We start from the raw sequence: 11,481 nt of genomic DNA, 5'->3' as shown, positions 1-11,481 counted from the left end.
ATGAAAAAAAGCGGGCAATTTGAAAGGGAAGTCAATTCTACCTGTCCCAAGAATTAGGGTGCACTTTCAAAAACTGAGGAATGAACACTACGTGGAAATATAGAAGCACAAACAGGTCTTTGAAATGGACACTGACCCTAAACATGCTGCCATAAGCGGCAGCAAAGTAAGTACTTTTGGAGTGGCCGTCAAAAATCCCTGTCAGGAAGGATGGACAAAAATATTCAAGCAAACTCTTGTGAAAAACGATTCAGCAAGTAGAAATATTTTTGTAAAACAGAAAACAGAAAAAGTTAGTCTCATATAATGTCAGTCAGGAAAAAAAAAAAAAGAAGTTGTCTTTTTCTGAAGTGTATGTAAAAACCGGGCCTGAACCTGTCTTGTTTTAGTAATGTGTTGTTTTCCAGAACAACTTGCTACATAAAAATACCAATTAGCACCTCCTGCACTCCCTAATCCCCTGAAATTACATTGTAAATAAAAGTTCTGTGATAACATCCCTCACTAATGCCGCTCCTACATCTCCAATCCCGCCATCCCAGGCACATTATATTCATAAAATAAAATAAAAAAGAAGTAATTGCCTGCCATAAAAACCAATTTGACTTCCTCCACAGGGCAGAATTAAAAGTTGGGCTTAGCAAGGTAATGAAGTATTGCACATGCTAAGTCAAGAATGGAGGCTTTGTCCGGAGTAATCACTTCCTCCGGTTTCTACGGCTCAGCTGTGTTTTATACCAAGAAGAGTGACATACGGGAAAATAATTAAAACTGACGCGTTCAACCAATAACAGCTTGCAAGCTGCATATTTATGTTATGTAATCACATTTGCATATGGGCTGTCAATCTTCACTCCAACGCCGAAAATTCAAGTCAATCAAGGTTTCGCAATTGTAATCCTGCCGCCCCAAAGACGGGGATCCTGGATCCGGACGCCGAGCCTTTTTCCTGAGCGGCAGGGTGACGGCGCTTTACAGGTCCGCGGTTTTGGCCGGGCAACTGGGAGCCGATGGAAACCCACGTTGCACCTCTCCCCTGAAAAGAACAATCGATATAAACCGGCCATCGGGCCGCGTTTGCTGGTAGCGATGATGTGTTGCGGCGTTGCATCACCGCTGCCAGCACACACACACGCACACTCACAGAGGAAGCAAAGTTGCTCCGGCTCCCTTCTTATCTATCTTCTGAGATTATGTTCCCAGTGAACTTTTATACAATTTCTGGCATCTCTGACGCTTCAAACTGGGTTCTGCAGTTTTCGCACCCAAGGCGGTTTAACAGTGCGGTCCCATCTGACACATAGACGCACGCACACACACGCACGCAGACAACAGATCAGTGAGCAAGCTCATTAGTTTGGCTCAGTTTGACAGAAGCCTCCACCTCACTGCCTCCTAATTTTGGACAAGAGGACAAGAGAATACGCAGAAACAAAGGAGTGTGTGAGGCAGTGCATCGATCTGGACAGATGGCCGTGAGGACGGGAGCAAGGTTAGCAGCTGTGCATGCTAAATAAAGTTTAGCACAAGTAAAACTCTGTCACCCAGGGAAAAACCCGTAGATGTGTAAAAGAAATTAAACTTTTAAACTTAATGGGTTGTTTTTTGTTTGCTTTTGGGCGGGGGGTGCTAATCAATGGAACGCAATTAGCTAATAAGTCTCGGAGGGTGCCAGAGACAAAACACTTTGTGTGTCAAGATAAGACCCTGAGTACTTGGAGTTCATGTAGGTAGAAGATGGAGACCAGACCACTTGTAAAAACACACAGCCTAGAAAAAAAAATCTATTCAAAAATCCTTACATTTTACTCATGTTGCATCCATAAACCGAAATCTTTATGGATATACAAAAAAAAACAACAACAACAAAAAAACAAAAAAAAAAACAAAAAACAGGATGTTTACATGGTGGACCATCGTGAAGCATTGCATAAACATGCAGTGGAACAACCTGGTTGTTAGGGGGCGCTTTTCTTCTTAAGGCAGCTGGTTAGAGTTGACGTGAAGATGGGTGGAACTAAATACAGAGCAGTCCTTGAATAAAACCTCTTAGAGAATTCAAACGATGTGAAACTGGTTCACCTTTCATCGGGAAAACAGCCCTCAATATACAAGGAGAGGTAAATTTGATTGGTTTAGCTCAATCAATGTGCTGTTAGAATGGCTCAGTCAAAGAACACACATAGGGCCAATTGAGAATCTGTAGTAAGAGTTCAAATTTGATGTTCTATCCAATTTGACTTAGTTGGAGTTTTTTTTACGAAGAGAAACTGACAAAAATTTTCGTCTTACGAAACACCCTAAAGGACTTGCAGTTGCAGTTCCAGAAAAAGGTGTCTCTAAATATGAATACCAAATGTCTATTTGTGACAAAAATGTTAAAAGAAGATCATATTGTTCTCTGATTGTGAACAATTGGTGTTACTCTGCGACATTAAAGCCCTGTGCTAAATATCGATGTGAGGCTGTAATGTGGAAAAAGTCGAGGAGGCGTTTGCCCTCAACATGACTGGCTATAAACTGGACCTGTGCGCCTTGTAAAGCATCTCGCAATGACATTTGTTGCGAATTGGTGCTAAATAAATGATCTGTATTTAATTGTAATACGTTAACAGGCCACTATAAATCCTAGGCTTCTCGGGCCGCGCTGCAATAAACAGCCTTACCTCGTTAACATAATTGTTCAGGAAACTGCAGATGCTCTGCTTAGTATGATTGCATAGAGTCACAGATTAGGAAATGAAAAATACGCCAAAACAAATACGTCGAAGCAACCTTTTAAACAAAATCAACATAAAAAGACATGTGGCAAATGTTGCCAGGCCGGGAATCGAACCTGCGACCACGAGGACGAGAACTAAGGCCTCAATTTGTGTGTCGTGCTTTGCCCCTGCAAATTTTTTAATAAAACCTTATATTTAGAAAATTCTGTTTCTTTGCAGACCCTGGCTTTTAATCCAAAATTGCTAATGCTTCAGCTGCTCACCTGCTGCGCTAAATTGTTGAATTGCACCTCTGACCAGTTCTGTTATAAATTAGATGCACACATGTGTTTTGTTAAAAAAAAAAAAGAAAAAAAAAAAAGGCTTGTTTGCTAAAAATAATTAGCCCTATTTAACTACCATTTGTTCATCAACGTTGCATTGAAGCCTTGGGAAAATCTGTGTTTCGCCATTCATTCTGATTTTCAACATAAATGGAACATGACAAAAGGCGAAGAGCGTGGCGAACAGAGACACATGTCTCCTCTTATTACAATTTTCATACATAAGAGAAAAATTTTTTTTGGATTGGAGTCATTTTTCTAAATAATTTTGGATCCATCCTGTCTGCTAACACAGTTAATGCTTTGCAAAAACAACACACACACACCCCTTACAGGATTGCACACTTTGTCATGTTACACTAGTATGTTATTGTGCTGTTCTAACACTTTAACATGCTTTGAACTAGACTAGTGCACAGTAGCTTCAATTTATATGGTTAGTGTTATTATCCTTCATCTCAGCCTAAAGTCTTTTAAAGAATAAATGCATCCTCGAACCATGACACTAATAAAACATAGTTACAGTTTGTGATGTGGAAAAATAGGGAAAGTACATTCAGAATAAAAGACATTCTAATAGCAAGAGGACTTCTATCCATTTAAAAGAAAGAAGGTTGGATTATATGGAACTGGTCATCTTAACTTTGTGTTGACAGCTCATGTACCAAATCTACATTTTTATGCGGATTTGGGTTTTTTAAACTCCTGGAAATCTATAATTGACAAAAAGAAAAAAAAAACAAAAAACACAAGATTCGTGGCGGTAAGCAGTCCATGTGAAACATTACAAATTAAGTACTAAGACTATGAATAATCATTCCTAGAAGTCACAATATTAATTAGACTTTTTGTACCATAAAACATTCTATTGGTAAACTGGCTTAATGTAAATCAACTCATTTTAATTATATGCAAAAACTTTTTATATTAGAATGAAAGATGAAAACCTGTCTAATGAAGACCTGAAACCAAAACCAGCAAAGATGAGGGGGGAGAAAAAAAACTTTTTGAGAAAATATGGGAAAACCAATTATGTGAGCTCCCCCTGGAGCCTGCAGCTGATCTTATTTAGCGCGTAGCTGTGATGTACTCTGCCACACAGATGTGAAGCATCCAGCTGCTCTGACTCTCGACGACACCCCCTGAACCCTCCTGCCGCTCCCGCCCCGCTCCCCAATGGGAACGGCTTTGTAACGTACAGACAAAACCTGCCGTAATTAACAATCAAACACAACTACTGCATGTATAATTAGGCACGATAACAGACGGCGAGCTTATCTACGCCAGAGGACCACAATCAGGGTCCTCCTGAACCTGGTTCAGTCAGTGTAAGAAAAAGTTAGTTTAAAAAAAAAAAAAAAAAAGACAGAGATGCAGTGAAAAACACAAACAGCTGTTACTGGATTTATTTTTCCTACTGATAACCCTGAGTCAGTGCTTGTGTATTCTCTTTTTTTGTTTGTTTTCTGTCTCCTGCCTTTGGCCAAATTAAACTAAGCTGAGCAAACCTCATCAGAAAATAATGAAACTCTGCATGACTGTAATTCAGACGGAGTGTTTACACGCTGCGAACCTTAGTGTGACTCATCAGAGTTCACATCAGCCGCACACACGGCTTACAACAACGCACAAAGTTGAGATAATTTCAAAAAAGAAAAAAAAAAAACAGAGCAAATTGAAACGTTAGCAGGTTCGTGGAAGAATTTCCAAGTCATTATGCGGCGAGTGAAATAAATACGTTTTGCAAGTAAATCTATTTCTGTTCAGGTTGTTTAACATCAAATCCACACCAACAGGTGGCAACAAGTCACGTGATCCTGACATACAGAGAACAAAGTCCATGACTTAACTTATGTTTTTTTTAAAAAGTGGAATGACATTGGGAACAGGTGTTATATGAAGCTAAAGAAACTTCAAAAAAAGAATGGAAACCCGAGAAAAACTGTCGGCATAAAAGAAAAATTCTGCTTGTTTTCATTAGCAGCTGATTTGCTCCCAATAACTGGCCTATTTAAAGGTTTATTGCATAAGAAGCATCTCATAATGGGTAAAAACAAACCAAACAAAGTCATTGACCCAAAGCATTCTGATGCCATTCACTATAGAAACATTTATCAAATTCCAAATGTTCAAATGAGGACTGGTTGGGCTCATAATCAAAAAGTTAAAAAATAAAATAAACCAGACACAACCATGTCCTCCTCACAAATTACTGACAAAGGAGTCAAAAGAATAATCAAATTTTTATTTTTTATTTTTATGAAACCAATGCTGCGCAAGACTCCACCAGTGAAGAAAAAGCATATTTTGGCTTATTTAAAGTTTACTTTGGAACACAAAGATAAATAAGTGAAATACTGGGAAAATACAGTTCAACTGAATTAAAACAAACTTTAAGGTTCTTTCAAGTAGAAGTAGAATTAGATCTGCACATTAACTAATGTTAATATGGAAATTTGGAGGTGGTTTCATCATGGTGTAGGGCTGTCTTTTGATTTATGGTACACCGGCAGTCTTCCCATAACACAAGCAAGAGTTTAATTGAGAAAAACAACAAAATATTCTTAATAAGAAGGTGAAAATTAGAAAGAAATTCTGCTCGAAGAGCCCAGTCAACCACTCGGCTTGAATTGAAGTGAAAATCTTGTGAAAGAAGTGAAAAACGGAGCGAGCCAAGAGCATTTAAGATTTTTATGGGAAATAAATCCACCTGAGCAATCCATGTGACTAGTTCCTCCATACAGAAGATGTTGTGAAATTGCGTTAAAAAGGCGATCCTACAACGTGTAACCTGTGTAATCCCACTTTACGTCGTACAACTTGGGTTATTAAGTAATTTTCCTACAAATATCTGGTTTGTTACAAACATCTGGTGCCTCATTCGCAGAATACTTACTTAGAAAAACATTCATTTGCTCAATACTTGTTTCCCCTGCTGTGTGTTGGCTGGCTCGACAATGCAGCAGGAGGACAGCACAGCAACACATTTGTGGATATAGAAGAAACCAATCTGCATTTGTAGATGAGAAAAGAAGCGGCTTGGGGGAGAGACAGAGAGCGGGGGAGGCATTAGCAAAAACTGCTCGTTTCGTTCTGTTGCCCCCGGAGTTATTGTACAGTGGTGAAGATGCTGAAGATAATTCCGAGAGGCAGTAATATCCAAGCGAAATTTCACAACAGAGCTTCGATGATTTTAAGGATTCAGTCTGCAGTAACACCTGCCTCCGGGCGCCGCGCAGCCAAACAGAGATGCTGCCAAAAGAGAAAACTGTTTAAAGATTCCATGTGCTTTACTTATTTCTCTTTTCTGTTCTGTTCAGTTTTTGTTTTTTTTTTAAAGGAGGAGGGAAGGGTGTTTTAGCATCAGCACGCCATCCCAATCTCACAATCTGTCATTTGTTTTTGCACAACAGTAATCAGAAGCAAGCCGCTGCGAGGAAAAGCACAGAATTACTGCGGAATTACCAGCACTGACGCTGAAAGCTAAAGCACACCCCATACTGTCACAGGGAGTTCACTGCCAGCCGTGTGGGAGGCCCGCTATTGTCATGTTTGCACAAAAGCAAAAATCTATTTAAACAAATTAGGGGACTGTAAAATTCACAAGATTCATAAAACCCTAATAACTTTTTGCCACATTACTCGTCCCTTGTGGAGAAACGGGGAGGGGGCCACCGTGGGAGAAGGGGGTTTCAAAGTCTGATTTCTTTTTTTTTTTGTTGTTGTTATTTTTAATCTAGCTGCACGAGATTGAGAAATGGAGCAACCCCTGGAGGATTTAGTATGTATGTGTGTGTGAGTCCATAAGTATGTATATAATACGGATATTTTAAGGTTTTTGAAGATACAGGATAAAGTAAATTTCTGTATTACATCTCCATTCAGTTGATGGCGGTAATACACCAAGTATGTAAACTGCCAGTAAACGCCATAGAAGAAGAAGAAGACCAACCCCTAAGAATAAAATCAGACGAAGAAGAGAGCTAACAGAAGTAACGGCTAATTTTAAGTCAAAATAAAAACACGACGTTTGCTCGTTAAGCGCGTTAAGGACATGGGGGAAACTTCTCACCCCACACGGTTTGATGTAGTTGAAGACAAAACCTGCGACGCGTGGGGACCAAAACAACGTGTGAAATTAAACCAAGCTACGGTGGCCCTGAGATGCAAACCACTACAACATTAACGAAGCACAATTACAAATTACAAAAGCACTACAACATTTACAAAACCACTACAACATTAACAAAACCACTACAACATTAACCAAAGCACAATTACAAATTACAAAAGCACTACAACATTAAGAAAACGGAAAGGGTTTCTCCCAGTCGGAGACCTGAGAGATCGCTGATTGGACGACAGTGCTTTTGAACTGGAAGTTATCACGTGAGCGGGTCGGCCCGTTGTTGCGATATGTTATAGCGTCCGCCATATTGAGAGTAGCTTATCTACCAGCAACCCAATACAAGTACATGGACCGGACTTCGTAACGTGCCGTTCTGCAAAGTATTTCAAATTAATGAATGCCATTGACACAATCTCTCACACATTATATATAGGAATGAAAAAAACAAAAAACAAAAGGACAACGTTTCAAACTTTTTGATGTGATTATTTAATTGTTTTGAGACACAATAATTACATCAAAAGCACTGTTGTCCAATCAGCGATCTCTCAGGTCTCCAACTGGGACATACTCTTTTCCGATTCGTTAAGGTTGTAGTGCTTTGGTTAAGGTTGTAGTGCTTTTGTAATTTGTAATTGTGCTTCGTTAATGTTGTAGTGCTTTGTTAATGTTGTAGTGGTTTGCACCTCAGGGCCACCGTACCAAGCAGATAACAAAGCTACAGCAGGTCAGGATGACAAACGGGAAACCAGCAAGCTCTGACAGCAATATGAAGGGAGGCACACAGCAGCCGAAGTCAAATTATATTTAAATTATGTAAACTTGTCACTAGAGCAGTCATTTACAATGCAACAGAACAAGCGTTCAATTAAATATTCGAAAAGATGTTATCAGGTGAAAGGGGGTTTGCGTGCTCCCGTGAACTGCATCTGGTTTAGCGGAACAAAAAAATAAATAAATAATTAAACGGAATAAATCACAACGTCTTAGCTGCATACCAATTAGTGTTTTACCCATGGGAAAACTTTGCCCCCTGCAACACCCCCAACTAATGGCATGTGGTCATGACTGTGTATGAGTTGGAAGTCACCTTCTCCGCCCCTGCGTCACCCACCAGTGGAGGCTGGCGCGCGCGCGAGGGAGCTTGTACTTAATTGCAAAAATGCAGAGGCAGGAGTCCATGTCAATTACCCAGGGAGGGAAATTGAATCTGAAAACATTTCACCTTCATCGAGTGTCTTGTTGTTGATCACCAGTGTTGCAAGTGGAACATTAGAGGGTGGGAATTAGCATTCAGCCGGGCGTATGCAGCGCGGCGTGTCGGTATGGATGAGAGAGGAGGTCGCCTGCGTGAGGAAAAGAGAAGGAAATGCGGAGAAAAGGTGGCGCTCTACCTTTCTGGTGGCCTCGACCGAGCGTCACGAAGCCAGAGGAGATGAAGTTGTGAAGGTCGCCGCCGCCGCCGCCGCCGCCGCCGCCGCCGCCGCTGCTCCGGATGCTCTCTTTCCCGTAGTGGAGACCTGGTGGCGCGAGGACCACCGCACCACATTTGCATGTTGAGTTATTCAGGTGGACACACACACACACGCAGACACATGAATGCAGAGAGAGAGAAAAAGGTTTTGTTAGTATTCTGACCATTAAACATGTGGATTTTTAATTGAGCCAAAGCAGGGCTTTGTTTGTTTTTGGTGTTTCTTCCAAGGTCATAATCAAACTCAGAAGGTTTAGCAATGCACTGAAACCCCGGCTCCAGACGGGTTTAGGGGTGGAGGGGCATCGGCTTATTTTGTGGGGGCAAGATGAATCTACACAGCAATCGTAATATTACTCAAGTAAAAGAAAAAGATACAGTGCAGTAAAAGTACTCTTATAAGTACCTTTCCAAAAAAGTTACTCAAGTAAATGTAACAAGTACTACCCACTTTGGAGCATAGACAACAACACCAGTAGGTTACTTATTAACAAGCTTAAGTATTTGTTTTGGTATTAGCTAGCTAGTCATCATTTAGCTAACATTACCTGCAGCCAACAGCATTACTCAACTCAGTAGGTAAACTTGAAGTTTGTGCAAAGTTCTTTGCGTTCTGCTGGTTTGCCAATTGGGACAAATCCTTCAAATTTTAACACACAGTCACAAATGTAAGTCGCTAGCAACTGGCAAAAGCAGCATTATTTTGTTGCTATGTGATGTATGTGTGACGTGACTTTTGGGATTCCTTCCATCCATTCATCCAAACGAATACTTTAAGCTGGATACCATCTTAAAGTATTGCTCCTCTACACACGAGGAGCAACAAACGAAAGCAAAACGGCATGCAGGAGCGACAGTGGTGAAAGTTGAGCGTTTTTCAGCAGGTTTTTTTTTTCTTCTTGTTGCTAGCCCATGAGTCAACGTCTACATATGAGCTTGAAATTTTGCATGCTCGAATTTCGCCGATTGCTTGGCAGCAATTGTCCCCATCGTACAAAATGAACGGAGAGTGAGCGACGTCACTCCCCGTGTGTCAAGCCCATCAAGCCCAGGCATACATCCATCCCTGCTGACCTCTTTTGGTCACGGATTGGCCACAGTACTCAGGCTCTCCCCAAAGCCCTTCTGCTTAAAAAGGGTAGTTTTAGTTGAATCAATTGCATTGCGGGTATCATTCTGTAGGTTGACTTGAATGAGGTTTTAATTTTTGTCTTAGGTTTTTCTTTTTCTAACAGATGGAAGCCGAATACATCCTAAAGTTTATGCGCCATCCAGATGTCTCTCATCAATAAGTCACCGAGGTCGTTAAAGTCAGCCAGAAACCTCTCACTAATTCGAAGGCGACATTTTTCTAGTTTTGAACTAGAACAGAATGCTCTCTCGTAATTTGGCTTCCTGAACGCACATGCAGGTCATTAAACATGATATATGTGCATATATGCAAATGGCACAAGTGGGCACCCCAATGTCACCTCTGCTTATGTACAACTGATTGCTCTTCCTTACAAGTAACAAATTACACAGGATTGATTATTAAGTACAATTACAGGATTGGCCATTGGTCCGAGTGTTTTAAATACCTCCCAATCGGAGACGAGGGGGTTTTCATTGAGACACATTGAGAGTTTGGCTGGTGACCAGAAATGGCCAATCAAAGCTCTGATTGTTTACTAATCAGTAAACCAAGCCTTTTTTCAGAGTAAAATCTGCTGTTAGAAGTAAATGCTAAGTTGACGATCTTTCGGCGTAGGGGACATCAGAAGAAGCACAAAAGGCGTAAGAAACTATGTGAAAGACAAATGTGTCTCCAGTGGAGGTGTGCCAGTTCAACCAGTCTCCACCAAAGCTGTTACAACAGAACCAGACTTTGGTGGGTCACTGGTCATTTTCACTCTGTCTCCATGTAATTGTAATTTTGTACCCAAAAAGGAGCAGAGCATCAAAGGATATAAGTCTGTACCAGCTACCAGCCTTGGGGACATTTTATTGAATTGCTGAAGCAGCGAACTGACCCAGAACTAACTTCAGCAGACACAGGCAAGGCTGAATGCTTTTACAACAAAGTTGCTTTGTTTTTGTTTTGTTTTTTGTTTTTGTTTTATTACTTCTTCTCAGCTTTCAAACTTTGTTTGTTATAGAAACTAAAAATTAAAAGTGGTGGAAATCTTCAAGTGTATGTATTGGGCTGAATTTTCAACAGAATACATGCAGAAATCAATGTTTACGACTCCTGACTAATGTGAGACGCTTAAGAAGCTTTGTCTACTCCGAATTATTTTCTTTGTTTTAAAGCAATAAAACTCTGCTTTACTGCAACTGTTTTATTAACCAGAGTGGAAAGTTGCCTCAGCTCCTAATTTAATAAATTAATGACACCTAATGAAAGGAGGGGTCAAAACAGAAGGTACTTAAAGGCAAATTAGAAGAAGCAAATGTTGGTATTGGCAAATCCCAGTGCCTCCACTATAAGTACATCTCTGAACAGCATATCTACCTTTTTAATATAGACCAGGATACTGAAACATCACATCCCAAACCCTGAATGCAATTATTATACGATGTTATGTTTGAGGAGCTTAACAAAGCAGATATGTTTGGCGGTTCAAGTTTTGCCGGTGACCTTTTAAAATTGTCCAATATTTGACTATTTTATCTCTCTTACCCAGACAATCGAGGAGAATTTCTACATGGTGTCATTTCTGTTAGACATAAATAAAGGAGGAACGGCTGATATGTGAACCGTACAGACAAAACACTCTGGACCGTTTGAGAAAGGAAAAGAAAGAAAGGGGAAAAAAATGGCCTGAAAAGCAATATGTTTCCACCGCCCAC

The 11,481-nt window shown here is 40.4% G+C and overlaps 1 protein-coding gene across 10 annotated transcripts in view; it reads right to left on the bottom strand.

Annotated features, from left to right (window-relative positions):
* Positions 1-11,481, bottom strand: part of LOC122822882 (protein shisa-6) — a 95,522-nt gene that overhangs the window by 70,519 nt on the left and 13,522 nt on the right. For all 10 annotated transcript variants that reach the window (XM_044101935.1, XM_044101937.1, XM_044101938.1 and 7 more), the window contains exon 4: positions 8,570-8,695. In XM_044101935.1, the coding sequence (XP_043957870.1) occupies positions 8,570-8,695 (126 nt within the window). The remainder of the gene's footprint in view (positions 1-8,569; positions 8,696-11,481) is intronic.

This window comes from Gambusia affinis, linkage group LG20 (assembly GCF_019740435.1).
Source record: "Gambusia affinis linkage group LG20, SWU_Gaff_1.0, whole genome shotgun sequence".
In the NCBI taxonomy this organism is placed as follows: Eukaryota; Metazoa; Chordata; class Actinopteri; order Cyprinodontiformes; family Poeciliidae; genus Gambusia; species Gambusia affinis.
Note: the sequence above shows the minus strand (reverse complement) of the source record. Positions and strands in the feature narration are given on the sequence as shown.